The sequence below is a fragment of the Bos mutus genome, chromosome 12 (genome assembly GCF_027580195.1).
Source record: "Bos mutus isolate GX-2022 chromosome 12, NWIPB_WYAK_1.1, whole genome shotgun sequence".
NCBI lineage: Eukaryota > Metazoa > Chordata > Mammalia > Artiodactyla > Bovidae > Bos > Bos mutus.
In genome coordinates this window covers 19227233-19246272 of record NC_091628.1, presented here as the reverse complement: position 1 = coordinate 19246272, position 19040 = coordinate 19227233, and the positions used below count along the sequence as shown (strand labels likewise).

Genomic DNA, 19040 nt, shown 5'->3' with positions numbered 1-19040 from the left:
TGGCAGTTTCCTTTACATTAAATATATATCTGTCTTTAAGCATGAGTTTATATCTAGATTAATATTTCAGTGTATTTAACAAAGTTTATAATTTGGGTTCCATGGGATTCTTTTTCCTACAAAGAGATTAATTTATCACTGCAGTTTAAGAAAACTTGACAGAGGCACAATAACAAAAGATCATTAAATAGAATAATATTAATAACATATTGCATCTAGCAGTATATTAAAATAATAATACACCATGACATGTGGCCTTTAATCTAAAAATGTAAACATTTACTGTATTTGTATATGTAATCAAATAATCCATTATATCACTGTGTTAAGGGGAGAAGGGATATATGTGCTGTCCTTAGTCGCTCATTCATATCCGACTCTGCAAAACCATAGACTGCAACACACCAGGCTCCTCTGTCCATGGGGATTCTGCAGGCAAGAATACTGGAGTGGGTTGCCATGCCCTCCTCCAGGGGATCTTCCCAACCCAGGGACTGAACCTAGGTCTCCTGTGTTGCAGGCGGATTCTTTACCAGCTGAACTACCAGAGATATCTAGTTATTTTAATAATTGCTATTAAGACATTTATGAGAGAGCCTCTTAGTAAACTTAGAAGGATACTTCTTTATCTTTTGATACAAAATACCTGTCTAAAGTTTATTTTCATTTTTATGTGATTTTTAAGGTCATAACTGACTAATTTACTTTTTTGAAACATCAATTGTTTGAGATAGACTACATTAGTTGCAGGCATAAAAAATTGGTTCTGGCTGACTTAAAAGCAAAATCATATTGGAAGACTATGAGGTAGTTCATCGACTGAGTAGAGACACCAGGTAACTAGGAATATAGCAAGTTCAGAAATAGGCATGGCTCACTGCCTTGTCCAGATACTTCCTTTGGTAATTAACATGCTTTTTAAAAAAATTTCCCCCTTTCTATTTTGCTCTGAGTTCAGAGTTACAGGGAAGAGTTCTGTTGGCAGAGTTGGAGCTCATGCTGTTGATGCTAGGAGAGAGTGAGATGATTTTCTTTTTTCTTTTTTTGGAGATGCTTTAATAGATGGTCCATCAAGACTACACAGTGGAGAGTATATAATTCCCCATAGAAACCTGGGTGCAGTTAGGACAGGGGCATGGGTCTTAGGCAGCTGAGCTCTGTCTCCCACTCCCCACAGAACTAAGCAACAGGTATCCAGTAAAATAGATAGGAGTTTTGACTTTTTAGCTTCCTATAGTTCATCATTTAAAGTCTAAAACTGATTAATCCTTAATCTTTAAGAATAAAATCTAAAAAAAATAAATGCCAGAGACCTTAATTTATACTAGCAGTATCAATATTTAGATAATGAAATTTTTGTTTTTCTTACAGACAATGCGAAGACACAGAAATGAAGTGACAGTTGAATTGCGAAAGGTAAGAGTGATTTGTGTTTAATTAAAAAATAGATTTTTTTCTGATGTTAAAACTTTGTATAACTTGAATAATGAAAATACTATGGCAGATTAGTGGGCATCCCTAAAACTATACAGCATAGAAACATATGGTTAAATAATTTATGATGGTATACATTTTTAGTACCTTCCATTTATTGAGGTGTTAGGTACTGTGTGAAGTACTGTCCCACTGTCATTGAAATTCTCATAACATCTGGTAAAGTTAGATACTGTTTGTTAAAGACATTTAGAGAAATAAATAACAATAGAATAACCTTATATTCTACCAGTTGGATGCAACTGCTGTTAAAAATTTGTTTTGTTTTCTTCCATTACTTTTGAATTGCCCTTGATTAGATTGTGTTTTTATGCAAGCACATTTTATTTTTTTAAGCACATTTTATTTTAAGCAAATTTTAATTATCAATTAAGTAAGTACACATAATAAATTCTGTCTATATACCCACGTACATTTAAAAAATAGATTTGAAACTTCTAAATCTGTGTGTTTGTCTTAGGTTAGATTTTCCTCATCTGATTCACTCCTAAAACTCACATATTATCTTAAATCTTCCCAGTTTCAGAGAAAGACTATCTTGATTCAGAGAGTACACACTCTCTTAGTGAGTCACTAAAATTAAATGGACTTCCCTGGTGGCTCAGACGTTAAAGCATCTGTCTACAATGCGGGAGACCTGGGTTCAGACCCTGGGTTGGGAAGATCCCCTGGAGAAGGAAATGGCAATCCACTCCAGTACTATTGCCTGGAAAATCCCATGGACGGAGGAGCCTGGTAGGCTACAGTCTATGGGGTCGCAAAGAGTCGGACACAACTGAGCGACTTCACTTCACTTAGTACATTTATTTACTCAGTAAGTCTTTAATACCCACTTTGTGTCATGAATTTGTACTCAGCATTGATATTATGCTACTTGGTATAGTATATAGTTCCTGAGATCCATTCTTCCATACCCCTTCTGACCCATTTTTTATTAAATTTGAAAAATACTTGCTAATCTCAGTTCTTTCGACTCCTTAGCTTCATGGATACTCAGAGATTAACCTCAGTGATTTGTCAGTTTTCAGATCGTTGGGTCATTTGGACCAGAGAACTGAACTAAGCCTTAGCTTTTAATAAAGTGAGTGAGGTGAGCTCCTTGCCAATCTTAAACACTTTGGACTTAGCTTCTTTTTCTTTTTAACTTTTTATTAGCACATACATACAAAATATCAACACAACTTAAGTGTACAGCTTGATGAATTTTCACAAAGTGAACACATCTGTATCCTAAGGCCCCTTCACAGTTAGTGCTATGCCCCAAGGTAACCATTACCCTGATTTCTAGTGTTATAGGTTATTTTGCAGATTTTGAACTTTATATAAATGGAATAGTATGTGTCCTTTTGTATTTGGTTTTTCATTCATCTTGTGAAGATCATTCTCTGTAGGAGAGCCACTAGGAATAAAATTGAAATTAAATAATTATTCATTTTTTGTTAGCTCTTCATATTACATCAACTCTCTCCCCAGATATAAGCCTTCATTTTCCCTTAACTTTTCATGCTTGGAATACAATTCTGAGACTTTAGTATTGGTCTTGGTATTATTCAGAATTCGCTCCTGTTTTAAGCTTTTTAGCTCTTCTGATACGCTTATAAATCTAAGCTTTTATATTTACTTGGTGATTTGTTTCTCTTATATTAATAGTTGTGCTCCCTCTGTATTTAATTTATAGAATTAAAGTTTCTTCCTTGCCAGAGTACATCTTTTCTTAATATCCACCTTGGTTTCTTTGGAGATCACTTTTTTTTTAAACTTTTATTTTATATTGGAGTACAATTGATTAACAATGTTGTGTTTGTTTCAGCTGTACAACAGAGTTATTCACTTAAACATATACTTGTATCTGTTCTTTATCAAATTCTATTCCATTCAGGTTTTTAAGAATACTGAGCAGAGTTCCCTGTGATATACAGTAGGTCCTTGTTGGTTGTGTGCTCAGTGGCTTTAGTCCTGTCCAACTCTTTGCAACCTTGTGGACTGTAGCCCACCAGGCTTCTCTGTTCTTGGGATTTTCCCAGCAAGAATACTGGAGTGGGTTGCCATGCCCTTCTTTAGGGGATCTTCCTGACCCAGGGATCAAATCCGTGTGGTGGTTGTGGTGGTGGTTTAGTCTAGAGACCTCTTTCTTAGCTCTTCATTTTTTCCCTTCTGGATAACATTATTTCCTTTCTAATTACTCTGATTAATTCCTGAAAAAAATGCTTGTAGGATGATCAAAATAAAATTAACTGAAGAAATTTCAGGCAGTTCCTTATTTCACATTTCCGAATTCCTTGAGTAAGCAGCAGAAAGTGACCCCTTCCTGAAACAAAGCATAGACTTCAAAGCTTAATTGATTTTGATGTACTTCTTCAGAGGTGTGAAGAGCCCTTCAAAAGAAGATTCTTCCACTGTTTAAGGACAAAGTGTCTGTCTTTGATTTCAGCCTTGTTATCTCTATTGCTCCATTGAGGAGAAAATCACAGCATTCTTATTACTGACACTGAGATTGTTGAAAATACAAGGGAGCTAGTTCCCAGTTTCTTAGATTAGCTCTACACGTTTCTACTAGATGGTCAGCTTTTAAATTGAATATGTTAACCACACTCCTCCCATCCAACCCCAGCTTCCCTCACCCCAGTACTCCTAGGTCTCTTCCCCAGCCCATCTCAAAATGCTTAGTCAGATTTTGGACATGTAGTTGAAAGTGTTAGTCACTTCATTGTGTCCACCTCTTTGCAACCCCATGGACTGTAGCTCCTCTGTCCGTAGAATTCTCCAGGCAAGAATACTGGAGTGGGTTGCCATTCCCTTCTTCAGAAGATCTTCCCAACCTAGGGACTGAAGCTGGGTCTCCTGCATTGCAGACAGATTTTTTTTTCTACCGTCTGAGCCACCAGGGAGGCCTGGCATGCTGCGATTCTTGGGGTCGCAAAGAGTCGGACACAACTGAGCGATTGAAATGAACTGAACTGAGCCACCAAGGAATCGCAGACATGTAGTTGGTAAATGAAAGTGAAAGTCACTCAGTCATGTCCAACTCTTTGCAACCCCATGGACTATGCAGTCCATTCTCTAGGCCAGGATACTGGAGTGGGTAGCCTTTCCCTTCTCCAGGGAATCTTCCCAACCCAGGAATTGAACCCAGGTCTCCTGCATTGCAGGTGAATTCCTTACCAGCTGACCACAAGGGAAGCCCAGGAATACTGGAGTGGGTAGCCTGTCCCTTCTCCAGTGGATCTTCCTGACCCAGGAATCAAACCGGGGTCTGGAATTGTGATATCTTAAATTTTTACTTAAATTTACATCGCTTATTGAAATTTTACGAAAAACACTTTAGTTATAGAGTAGTGCTATTCAGAAGACCTGATCTGTGACAAGTCAGGGAGCTTGTCTCAAAATAGTAAACAAATCTAAAGCAGAGGAATGGATCAGTGAGCTGGAAGATAAAATGGTGAAATTAACTTCTGAAGAGCAGAATAAAGTAAAAAGAATGGAAAGAACTGAGGATAGTTTCAGAGACCGCTGGGACAATATCAAACACACCAACATTCGAGTTATAGGGATCCCAGAAGAAGAGAAAAAGAAAGGATATGAGAAAATTTTCAAAGAGATTATAGTTGAAAATTTCCCCAGCATGGAAAAGGAAATAGTGAATCAAGTCTAAGAGGCACAAAGAGCCCCATACTGGATAAACCCAAGGAGAAATATGCCAAGACACATACTAATCAAACTAACAAAGACTAAACACAAAGAAAAAATATTAAAAGCAGCCAGGGAAAAGCAACAAGTAACATACAAGGAAAGCCCCATATGTTTAACAGTTGATCTTCCAACAGAAACTCTGCAGGCTAGAAGGGAATGGAAGGATGTATTTAAAGTACTAAAAGGGAAAAATCTACAACCAAGATTGCTGTACCCAGCAAGGATCTTATTCAGAATTGATGGAGAAATAAAAAGCTTTACAGACAAGCAAAAGTTAAGAGAATTCAGTACCACCAAACCAGCTTTACAGCAAATGTTAAAGGGACTTGTATAGTCAAGAAATACAAAAGAAGAAAAAAGATCTACAAAATCGACCTCAAACAATTTAAAAATGGCAATAGGAACATATATATCAATAATTACTTCAAATGTAAATGGATTAAATGCTCCAACCAAAAGACACAGACTAGCTGAATGGATCCAAAAACAAGATCCATATATACGCTGTCTTCAAGAAATGCACTTCAGACCTAAAGACACATATAGACTGAAAGTGACAGGATGAAAAAATATATTCCATGCAGATGGGAAGCAAAAGAAAGCTGGAGTAGCAATCCTCATGTCACACAAAATAGACCTTAAAATAAAGAATATTGCAAGAGATAAGGAAGGACACTACATAATGATCAAGGGATCAGTCCAAGAGGAAGACATAGCAATTGTAAATATCTGTGCACCCAACATAGGAGCACCTCCATACACAAGACAAGCACTAACAGACATAGAGGAGAAATTGACAGTAACACAATAATAGTAGGAGACTTTAACACCCCACTCACACCAATGGACAAATCATCAGAACAAAATTAATAAGGAAACACAAGTCTTAAATGATACAGTAGATGAGATAGATCTCACTGATATCTTTAGGACATTCCATCCAAATGCAGAAGAATACAAGTGCACATGGAACATCTCCAGGATAGACCACATCTTAGGTCACAAATCAAACCTCAGTAAATTTAAGAAAATTAAAATCATATCAAGTATCTTCTCCGACCACAATGCTATGAGACTAGATATCAATTAACAAGAAAAAGCTATAAGAAACACAGGGGAGATTAAACAATGCGTTTCTAAATAACCAGCAGGTTACTGAAGAAGTCAAAAGGGAAATTAAAAAAATTTCTAGAAACAAATGACAAAACACGACAAAACCTATGGGATGCAACAAAAGCAGTTAAGAGGGAAGTTTATAGCAATACAATCCTACCTCAAGAAACAAGAAAAACATCGAATAGACAACCTAACTTTACACCTAAAACAACTGGAAAAAGAAGAACAAAAAACCGCCAAAGTTAGTAGATGGAAAGAAATCAGAAAGATCCAAGCAGAAATAAATGAAAAAGAAATGAAAGAATAAAGATTAATACAACTAAAAGCTGGTTCTTTGAGAAGATAAACAAAATTGACAAATCCTTAGCCAGACTCATCAAGAAAAAAAGAAGAATCAAATCAACAAAATTAGGAATGAAAAAGGAGAGGTTACAACAGACAATGCAGAAATACAGAGGATTATAAGAGACTATTATGAACAACAATATGGCAATAAAATGGATATCCTGGAAGAGATGGACAGATTCTTAGAAAAGTTCAATCTTCCAGGACTGAACCAGGAAGAAACACAAATTATGAACAACCCAATTACAAGCACTGGAATTGAAGCTGTGATCAAAAATCTCCCAAAGAACAAAAGCCCAGGACCAGATGGCTTCACAAGAAAATTCTCTCAAACATTTAGAGAAGAGCTAATGCCTATCCTTCTAAATCCTTCAAGAAACTGCAGAGGAAGGAATACCTCCAAACTCATTCTACAAGGCCACCATCACCCTAATACCAAAACCAGACGAAAACAACACAAGAAAACTACAGGCCACTATCACTGATGAACATAGATGCAAAAATCCTCAACAAAATTTTAGCAAACAGAATTCAGCAACACATCAAAAAGCTCATACACCATGATCAAGTTGGGTTTATTCCAGGAATGCAAGGATTCTTCAATATACACAAATCAATCAATGTGGTACACCATATTAACAAATTGAAAGATAAAAACCATAATGTAATCTAAATAGATGCAGAAAAAGCCTTTGACAAAATTCAGCACCTATTTATGATTAAAACTCTTCAAAAAATGGGCATAGAAGGTACCAACCTCAACATAGTAAAGGCAATATATGATAAGCCTGTAGCAAACAGAATTCTCAATGGTGAAAAACTGAAAGCATTCCCCCTAAGATCAGGAACAAGACAAGGGTGTCCACTTTCACCATTATTCAACATAGTTCTGGATGTCCTAGCTACAACAATCAGAGAAGAAAACTAAAAGGAATCCAGGTCAGAAAAGAAGTAAAGCTCTCACTGTTTACAGATGATATGATACTATTCATAGAAAACCCTGAAGATAGTATCAGAAAATACTAGAGCTAATCAGTGAATTTAGCAAAGTTGCAGGATACAAAATGAATACACAGAAATCACTTGCATTTCTATATACTAACAATGAAAAATCAGAAGGAGAAATTAAGGAATCAATCCCATTCACCATTGCAACAGAAATAATTAAATATCTAGGAGTAAACTTACCTAAGCAGACAAAAGAACTGTTCACAGAAAATTGTAAGACACTAATGAAAGAAATCAAAGACAACATAAACAGATGGAGAGATACTCCATGTTCCTGGGTACGAAGAATCAATATTGTGAAAATGACTATACTACCAAACGCAATCTACAGATTCAATGCGATCCCTATCATTACCATTGACATTTTTCACAGAACTGGAACAAAACAATCTCACAATTCATATAGAAACAAAAAGACCCTGAATAGCCAAAGCAGTCTTGAGAAAGAAGAATGGAGCTGGAGGAATCAACCTTCTTGGCTTCAGATTATACTACAAAGCTATAGTCATCAAGACAGTATAGTACTGGCACAAAAACAGAAATACAGACCAATGGAACAAGGTAGAAAGCCCAGAAGTAAACCCATGCACTTATGGGTACCTTATTTTTGACAGAGGAGGCAAGAATATACAATGGAGCAGAGATAGCCTCTTCAATAAATGGTTCTGGGAAAAGTGGACAGCTACATGTAAAAGAATGAAATTTGAATACTTCCTAATACCATACACAAAGATAAACTCAAAATGGTTTAAAGACCAGAAACTATAAAACTCTTAAAGGAAAACATAGGAAGAACACTCAGTGACATAAATCAAAGCAAGATCCTCTTTGACCCACCTCCTCAGTTCAGTTCAGTTCAGTTGCTCAGTCGTGTCCGACTCTTTGCGACGCCATGAATTGCAGCACGCCAGGCCTCCCTGTCCATCACCAACTCCCGGAGTTCACTCAGACTCACGTCCATCAAGTCAGTGATGCCATCTCATCCTCTGTCATCCCCTTCTCCTCCTGCCCCCAGTCCCTCCCAGCATCAGAGTCTTTTCCAGTGAGTCAACTCTTCACATGACCCACCTCCCTAGAGTAATGGAAATAAAAACAAAAGTAAACTAGTGGGACCTGATTCAACTTAAAAGCTTTTGCACAGCAAAGGAAAGTATAAGTAAAGTGAAACCCTAACCCTCAGAATGGGAGAAAATCATAGCAAATGAAGCAACTGACAAAGGATTAATTTCTAAAATATACAAGCAGCTCACACAACTCAATGCCAGAAAAACAACGCAATCAAAAAGTGGGGAAAAGACCTAAACAGACATTTCTCCAAAGAAGTCATACAGATGGCTAACAAACACATGAAAAGATGCTGAACATCACTCATTATTCAGTTCAGTCGCTCAGTCATGTCTGACTTTTTGGGACCTCATGAATTGCAGCACACCAGGCCTCCCTGTCCATCACCAATTCCTGTAGTGCACCCAAACTCATATCCATCAAGTCGGTGATACCATCCAACCATCTCATCCTCTGTTGTCCCCTTCTCCTCCTGCCCCCAATCCCTCCCAGCATCAGTCTTTTCCAGTGAGTCAACTCTTCACATGAGGTGGCCAAAGTATTGGAGTTTCAGCTTTAGCATCATTCCTTCCAAAGAACACCCTGGACTGATCTCCTTTAGAATGGACTGCTTGGATCTCCTTGCAGTCCAAAGGACTCTCAAGAGTCTTCTCCAACACCACAGTTCAAAAGCATCAATTCTTCGGCACTCAGCTTTCTTCAGAGTCCAACTCTCACATCCGTACATGACCACTGGAAAAACCATAGCCTTGACTAGACGAACCTTTGCTGGCAAAGTAATGTCTCTGCTTTTCAATATGTTCTCTAGGTTGGTCATAACTTTCCTTCCAAGGAGTAAGCGTCTTTTCATTTCATGGCTGCAGTCACCATCTGCAGTGATTTTGGAGCCCCCAAAAATAAAGTCTTACACTGTTTTCACTGTTACCCCATCTATTTCCCATAAAGTGATGGAACCAGATGCCATGATCTGGTTTTCTGAGTGTTGAGCTTTAACACGCTAATTATTAGATAAATGCAAATTAAAACTACAATGAGATATCAGATATCACCTCGCACCAGTTAGAATGGCCATCATCAAAAAGTTTACAAACAATAAATGCTGGAGAGGGTGTGGAGAAGAGGGAATGCTCTTGCACTGTTGGTGTGAATGTAAATTGATACAGCCACTATGGAAGATGGTATGGAGATTCCTTTAAAAACTAGGAATAAAACCACCATGTGATCCAGCAATCCCACTCCTAGGGATATACCCTGAGGAAACCAAAATTGAGAAAGACACATGTATCCCATTGTTCACTGCAGCACTATTGGCAGTAGCTAGAACCTGGAAGCAACCTGGATGTCCATCAACAGATGAATGGATAAAGAAGTTGTGGTACATATACACAATGGAATATTACTCAGCCATAAAAGAACACATTTGAGTCAGTTCCAATCTGATGGATGGACCTAGAACCTACTATAGAGAATGAAATATTCAGAAAGAGAGACATAAATATCATATTCTAATGCATATATACGGAATCTAGAAAAATGGTACTGAAGAATTTATTTACAGGGCAGCAGTGGAGAAACAGACATAGAGAATAGACTTATGGACTTGAGGAGAGGGGAGGAGAGGGTGAAATGTATGGAAAGAGTAACCAGGAAACTTACATTACCATATGTAAAACAGATCAGTTCAGTTCAGTCACTCAGTTGTGTCCGACTCTCTTGTGACCCCATGAACCACAGCATGCCAGGCCTCCCTGTCCATCACCAACTTCCAGAGTCCACCCAAACCCATGTCCATCAAGTTGGTGATGCCATCCAACCATCTCATCCTCTGTTGTCCCCTTCTCCTGCCCTCAATCTTTCCCAGCATCAGGGTCTTTTCAAATGAGTCAGCTCTTTGCATCAGGTGGCCAAAGTATTGGAGTTTCAGCTTCAACATCAGTCCTTCCAATGAACACCCAGGACTGATCTCCTTTAGGATGGACTGGTTGGATCTCCTTCCAGTCCAAGGGACTCTCAAGAGTCTTCTCCAACACCACAGTTCAAAAGCATCAATTCTTCAGTGCTCAGCTTTCTTCACATTCCAACTCTCACATCCATACATGACCACTGGAAAAACCATAGCCTTGACTAGACGGACCTTTGTTGGTAAAGTAATGTCTCTGCTTTTGAATATGCTGTCTAGGTTGGTCATAGCTTTCCTTCCAAGGAGTAAGCATCTTTTAACTTCATTGCTGCAGTCACCATCTGCAGTGATTTTGGAGCCCAGAAAAATAAAGTCGGCCACTGTTTCCCCATCTATTTTCCATGAAGTGATGGGACCAGATGCCATGATCTTTGTTTTCTGAATGTTGAGCTTTAAGCCAATTTTTTCACTCTCCTCTTTCACTTTCATCAAGAAGGTCTTTAGTTCCTCTTCACTTTCTGCCATAAGGGTGGTGTCATCTGCGTATCTGAGGTTATTGATATTTCTCCCAGCAATCTTGATTCCAGCTTGTGCTTCCTCCAGCCCAGCGTTTCTCATGATGTACTCTGCATATAAGTTAAATAAGCAGGGTAACAATATACAGCCTTGACGTACTCCTTTTCCTATTTGGAACCAGTCTGTTGTTCCATGTCCAGTTCTAACTGTTGGTTCCTGACCTGCATACAGATTTCTCAAGAGGCAGGTCAGGTCTGGTATTCTAATCCCTTCAGAATTTTCCACAGTTTGTTGTGATCCACACAGTCAAAGGCTTTGGTGTAGTCAATAAAGCAAAAGTAGATGTTTTTCTGGAACCCTCTGTCTTTTTCGATGATCCAGTGGATGTTGGCAATTTGAGCTCTGGTTCCTCTGCCTTTTCTAATTCCAGCTTGAACATCTGCAAATTCATGGTTCACGTACTGTTGAAGCCTGGCTTGAAGGGTTTTGAGCATCACTTTACTAGTGTGTGAGATGAGTGCATTTGTGTGGTAGTTTGAGCATTCTTTGACATTGCCTTTCTTTGGGATTGGAATGAGAACTGACCTTTTCCAGTCCTATGACCACTGCTGAGTTTTCCAAATTTGCTGGCATATTGAGTGCCGCACTTTCACAGCATCATCTTTTAGGATTTGAAATAGCTCAAGTGGAATTCCATCACCTCCACTAGCTTTGTTCATAGTGATTCTTCCTAAGACCCACTTGACTTCACATTCCAGGATGTCTGGCTCTAGGTGAATAATGACACCATTGTTGTTATCTGGGTCACGAAGATCTTTTTTGTATAGTTCTTCTGTGTTTTCTTGCCACCTCTTCTTCCTGTCTTCGCCTTCTGTTAAGTCCATACTGTTTGTGTCCTTTATTGTGCCCATCTTTGTGTGAAATGTTCCCCTAATATGTCGAATATTCTTGAAGAGATCTCTAGTCTTTCCCATTCTATTGTTTTCCTCTACTTCTTTCCATTGGTCACTGAGGAAAGCTTTCTTTTCTCTCCTTGCTATTCTTTAGAACTCTGCTTTCAAATTTGTCTTTTTTCCTTTTCTCCTTTGTCTTTCGTTTTTCTTCTTTTTTCAGCTAATTTGTAAGGCCTCCTTAGACAACCATTTTGCCTTTTTGGGTTTCTTTTTCTTGGAGATGGTCTTGATCACTGCCTCCTGTACAGTGTCCGAAACCTCCGTCCATAGTTCTTCAGGCACTCTGTCTATTAGATCTAATCCCTTGAATCTATTTGTGACTTCCATATATTTGTAAGAGATTTCATTTAGGTCATTCCTGAATGGTCTAGTGGTTTTCCCTACTTTCTTCAGTTTAAGTCTGACTTGGGGCTTCCCTCATAGCTCAGTCAGTAAAGAATCTGCCTTCAGTGCAGGAGCCGTGGGTTCGACTCCTGGGTTGGGAAGATCACCTGGAGAAGGAAATGACAACCCACTCCACTATTCTTACCTGGAGAATTCCATGGACGACGCAGAGTCGGACACAACTGAGCAACTAACACTTTCATTTTCATTTTGCAATAAGGGGTTCATGATGTGAGCCACAGTCAGCTCCCAGTGTTGTTTTTGCTGACTGTATAGAGCTTCTCTTATCTTTGGCTGCAAAGAATATAATCAGTCTGATTTTGGTATTGATTATCTGGTGATCCCCATATGTAGAGTCTTCTCTTTTGTTGTTGGAAGAGGGTGTTTGCTGTGACCAGTGCATTCTCTTGGCAAAACTCTGTTAGCCTTTGCCCTGTTTCATTTTCTAGTCGAAGGCCAAATTTGCCTGTTACTCCAGGTATCTCTTGACTTCCTACTTTTGCATTCCAGTCCCTTATAATGAACATCTTTTTTGGGTGTTAGTTCTAGAAGGTCTTGTAGGTCTTCATCAAACCATTCAACTTCAGCTTCTTCAGCATTACTAGTTGGGGCATAGACCTGGATTACTGTGATATTGGGCTGCCCTTATAGCTCAGTTGATTTATCATCTGCCTGCAATGCAGGAGTCCCGGTTCAATTCCTGGATTGGGAAGATCCCCTGGAGAAGGAAATGGCAACCCACTCCAGTATTCCTGCCTGGAGAATCCCATGGACAGTAGATCCTGGTAGGATGGCGAGAGTTGGACACAACTTAGCGACTAAACCACCACCATCACTACCACTGTGATACTGAATGATCTGCCTTGAAAACGAACAAAGATCATTCTGTTGTTTTTGAGATTGCATCCAAGTACTACATTTTGGACTCTTTTGTTGACTATGAGGGCTACTCCATTTCTTCTAAGGGATTTTTGCCCACAGTAATAGATACAATGGTCATCGGAGTTAAATTCACCCACTACAGTCCATTTTAGTTCACTGGTTCGTAAAATGTCAATGTTCACTCTTGCCATCTCCTGTTTGACCACTTCTAATTTACTTTGATTCGTGGACCTAACATTCCAGGTTCCTATGCAGTATTGCTCTTTACAGCATTGGACTTTCCTTCCATCACCAGTCACATCCACAACTGGGTGTTATTTTTTCTTTGTCTCTGTCTCTTCATTCTTTCTGGAGTTATTTCTCCACTGATTTCCAGTAGCATATTGGGCACCTACCGACCTGGGGAGTTCATCTTTCAATGTCATATCTTTTTGCCTTTACATATTGCTTATGGGCTTCTCAAGGCAAGACTACTGAAGTGATTTGCCATTCCCTTCTCCGGTGGACCACATCCGACCGTCTTGGGTGACCTACACAGCATGGCTCATAGTTTCATTGAGTTAGACAAGGCTGTGGTCCATGTGATCAGATTAATTAGTTTTCTGTGATTGTGGTTTTCATTCTTTCTGCCCTCTGCTGGATACAGATAAGAGACTTCCTGATAGGAGAGACTGACTGAGGGGGAAACTGGGTCTCATTCAGATGTGTGAGGCCGTGCTCAGTAAATCTTTAATCCGGTTTTTTGTTGATGGGTGGGGCTGTGTTTCCTCCCTGTTTTTTGACCTGAGGCCAAACTATGGTGGAAGTAATGGAGATAATGGGTGACCTCCTTCCAAACATCCCCTGCAGTCAGTGCCCACCCTGCAGCAGGCCACCGCTGACCCACGCCTCCGCTGGAGACTCCTGGACACTCTCGGGCAAGTCTGGGGCAGTCTCTAGCTGAAAAATGGCAGAACTGAGTTTTTAAGCATTGTGCTATAATGCCTCTTAATGTAAATATTTAAGTTTTTTGATGTACTAAGTGGCCGTTCCATGTGGTTCAAACAGTTGTCAGAAAACAGAAGATCTAAGAAGTATTAAGTACATATATGAGGCAACAGATTAATAATGGATTTCTAAAGGAACTTTAAAATGGATCTAGTCTGTGTGTATGTGTTTGGAGATAAAGTAGGTATTGCAACTAGGCCAGTTTCCATATCCTCTGAGCTCCCCTCCCACTTGATTAAAGAAAAAGATACCTTTTATAGATGCTGAACTTACTATAGCACAGTCTCTAAGAGGGTAAAGATCTCTAAGTGACAAGCAAAAGGACAGTTGAAGTTGCTGGTTTTGGTGATTAATCACATCACCAGCAATCTGCCCATGGATTGATCATCTTAACTTTGGTTGTACATATTTTTTGTTAAGAGTAAAGTATAATTTCATGCCCTAGGATGCCCAAAATGAACTTTGTTAAGATGATTTTAATTTGGCAATGAAGGTTGTTACTTAATTCTTGATAAAAGAAGCAACTTACTAAGAAGCTGTTGTTCAGTCACTAAGTTGTGTCCGACTCTTTGTGACCCCATGGACTGCAGTACCCCAGACCTCTGTATCCCTTAGTTGTTATAACTGAGAAGCTATAACAACACTAAACTTGGGTATGCCCAGATATTAATAAATGTAAGCCAGAATTGACACAATCACAAGGAGAAGTTTGTCCATTGTTGGAGAACTTTTAAATACACCAGTTAATAAGAGATAGGTAAATAACTTAATTTGAAGTATTAGATATCTAATATACACATATGAAGCACATGCATATTTGAATATTGCTTTTGTGAATAGTATGTAGCCTTAGTTGCTGCACTGTGCCGTGAGGTACCATGGAACTCTAGTGAATCAGAGGAATACCTTTGGATATTCTAAATTTTTATGAGAAACACAGTGACACTTAACATTTCAGATACCACAGAATCATTCATTACCACAGAACTGAAATAGTTCATAATTTGACCACTAGATTGCACTGTGTTTTTTTCAATTACATATTTTGTCTAAGTGAAATAAAGATATTTTCTTTAAACTTATGCGTGCCTTGGCACACCTCCCCTCCCAAATTACTATTAACTTGTTTGGATCTAACTATTTGATAAAGAAAACTGTTGGGTATTGCTTTTGGCTTATGCTATGTACTGAAAAGGTTTTGGAAACTGTGTTATAAAGCAAATGTCAGCTAATTTCAGTGTTGTACAGACTTTGTTCTCTGATCATGAAACAATTAAATGAGAAATCAGTGAATGAGAAAGTTACCAAAATCTCATAATTGTTGGGGAAAAGTAAGCACTTCTCAATACCTTGAGCATCAAGAAATCCTAATGGAAGTTAACTAACACCAATATATGACCAATAGGAAGATGTTACATGTCAGAACCTGTGGAATTGAAGAGTTACCTTTATAGGAGAAATTTATAGCAGGTAGAGGGGAATGAACAGAATTTAAAAGACATGTTAATTCATATGTAGCATTATTTTTTAAAAATATTAGTACATTACTTCCCTGCATAGTATAGATCCCCTGGAGAAGGGAATGGCTACCCACTCCTGTATTCTTGCCTGGAGAATTCTATGGATAGAGGAGACTGGCGGGCTACAGTCCATGGGGTTGCAAAGAATTGGACACGACTGAGCAACTAACACTTTCACTTTCACATCACTTAGTTTTTACTGCATGACAATACTCTTGAGAGTCCATTGGCTAGCAAGGAGATCAAACCAGTCAATCCTAAAGGAAATCAACCCTGAATATTCATTGGAAAGATTAATGCTGAAGCTCCAGTACTTTGGCCACGTGATGTGAAGAGCCAGCTCATTGGAGAAGACATTGATGCTGGGAAAGATTGAGGGCAGGAGAAGAAGGGGGCGACAGAGGATGAGATGGTTGGATGGCATCACCAATTCAATGGACATTAGTTTGACCAAACACTGGGACATAGTGAAGGACAGGGAAGCCTGACATGCTTCTTCTATCCATGGGGTTTCAGAGTCGGACATGACTTAATGACCGAACAACAATGAACCACTCCGAAGCCTAGTGGCTTATTAACAAAATAGCCATTTTATTCCACTGACAATTCTTTGGGTTGGCAGAGTGGTTCTTCTGGTCTGGGCCAGTTCACCTGGTCTCTGCTTGGGCTCCTTCACTCAGCTCTGGTCAGCTGGTGGGTTAGCTAGTGACTGGATGATCTAAGATGGTCTCATAGAAGTTTCTTACTATTGACTGAGACCTTAGTTGTCTTCCACATAGCCTCATCCTGCAACAGGCAAGCTCACAGTTGTTCACCTGGTGGCTCTAGAATTACATAAGCAGCAAGAGAGGACATGCTTGGATGTGGAGAAGCTTTTCAAGTTCATTTACTAAACTCAAGTCCATTGCCAGAGCAAGTTACATGGTCATACCTGGAATAAATACAGGACCAGATTATCCAGAGTCATGGATATGGGAAGGGGAATGATAATCATTTTCTAAAACAACCACAATTTGAATATGAACAATTTTATGCCAGTAAATTTGAAAACTTAGGTGAAACAAACAATTTCTCAGTGGAGAAATTTAAAATAATTTACCCAGCTTACTTAAGAAGAAATTTAAAAATCTGAATAGATTTTAAAACAATTAATTAAATCAGTAACTAAAAGTGTAACCTCTCTTATCGCCCTGAATAGAAAAAGTACTCACAGAGAGAACTCCAGCAAACATTCAAGGGACTGACAATTTCAGCCTTAATGATTTCAGAGAAGGTAGAGGGAACATTTCTCAACTCATTTTATAAGGTTAACAAACCATAACACCAAGTACCAGGCAAAGACAGCATGAGAAAAGATGTATATAAGCTAGTTTCACTTATGAACATAGGTGGGAAAAAATCCCTCATAAAGTATTATTAAATTGAATCCAGTAATGAATATACATACATATTTAAATTCCAAGACAGGTTTATCCCAGGTTATAAGTTGAACATTAAAAAGTTCTGAGTTTAACATTAAAAACTCACAATTTACCACATTTATAGATGAAAGGAGAAAATTATGTGGCCATTTCAATCGATTTTTTTAAAAAGCACAGTTTAATAAAATTGAGCACCTATGTGTGTCTGAAAAAGAAAAAGAAAATTTAGCAAATTAGAATTAGAAAGGAGCTTCCTTACAGCAGACATAATATATAATGGTAAAATGCTATCCTGGATTGGGCATCTGTGTACAGAGGAGGATTTAGTTGTGCTTATGCTTTTGTATTACTTTTGTGCCTGAAATACCTGGGAGAGTAGGAGGAATAGGGGGAGTAAGATCCCTGAAAGGCCTTTGGAAGCTTAATTATTCAGACTCTGGTAAAGTTAGAGAAAACAGAGGATGAAAATAGAATCAGGGTTAGAATAATTTTTGTTTTGTTTATCTGTCAAATCAGTCAACTTTATTGAAACTTTTTAAATGGCTTAAATTCCAAGAAGTGTTAAAAATTACCATATAATAGATGTTGTTGTGAGCTACACAGTCAAAGGCTTTCTTGTAGTCAGTGAAGCACAAGTAGATGTTTTTTTGGAATTCCCTTGCTTTCTCTATGATCCAACGAATATTGGCAATTTGATGTCAATTTTTTGGGCTCCAAAATCACTGCAGATGATGACTACAGCCATGAAATTAGAAGACACTTACTTCTTGGAAAGAAAGCTATGACAAACCTAGACACTATATTAAAAAACAGAGACATTGCTTTTCCAACAAAGGTCCATATAGTCAAAAAACCTATGGTTTTCCCAGTAGTCAGGTACAGATGTGAGAGTTGAACCATAAAAATAACTTGAATGTCAGAGAATTGATGGTTTAGAATTGTAGTGCTGGAGAAGACCCTTGGAGTCCTTTGGACAGCAGGGAGATCACACCAGTCAGTCCTAAATATCTGATGAATATTCATTGGAAGGACTGATGCTTGAAGCTGAAGCTCCAATACTTTGGCCACATGATGCCGAGAGCCGACTCATTGGTAAAGATCCTAATGCTGGGGAAGATTGGAAGCAAAAGGAGAAGAGGGCAGCAAAGGATGAGATGGTTAGATGGCATCACTCACTCCATGGACATGAACTTAAACTCCAGAAGATAGTGGAAGACAGGGAAGCCTGGTGTGCTGCAGTCCATGGGGTCGCCGAGAGACAGACACAACTTAGTGACTGAATAACAAACAATAATGGATTTTAGGGTTAACTGTGTTGTAAGTCACAAAGTGAAAAGCGTACATTTTTAATTTGGAAAAAATTTCATACTTGCAGTTTGAAATTCAGAGTTTCAAGAATAGTACCAAAAACATACAGCACTCAGCACCCAGCTTCCTTGATTCTTGGCATTTCCCCATATTTGCCTTATTCTTACTTTCTCCCTGATAAATAAATATATATATTTATATAACCCCCCCAACCAGTTAAGTTGTGGCATGGTGCCCCCTTACACCCTTAGTACATTATTTTCATATATCTTCCAGTGTAACCACAGTTCTTTTTTCAAGTTCACATAAATTTTTATCTAATCCATAGACTGTCACTCATACTTTGCTAGCTTTTTCCAATAATATTCTTTTATAAATCCAAGATCCAGTCTAGGATTAGACATTGCAATTAGTTATATCGTCTTTTAAGTCTCCTTTGATCCAGTAGTTC

The 19040-nt window shown here is 38.5% G+C and overlaps 1 protein-coding gene across 1 annotated transcript in view; it reads left to right on the top strand.

The window, feature by feature from the left end:
* KPNA3 (karyopherin subunit alpha 3) overlaps positions 1-19040 on the top strand; it is a 98630-nt gene that overhangs the window by 48090 nt on the left and 31500 nt on the right. Inside the window, exon 2 of the mRNA XM_070380341.1 lies at positions 1372-1416. Within this exon, the coding sequence (XP_070236442.1) occupies positions 1372-1416 (45 nt within the window). The remainder of the gene's footprint in view (positions 1-1371; positions 1417-19040) is intronic.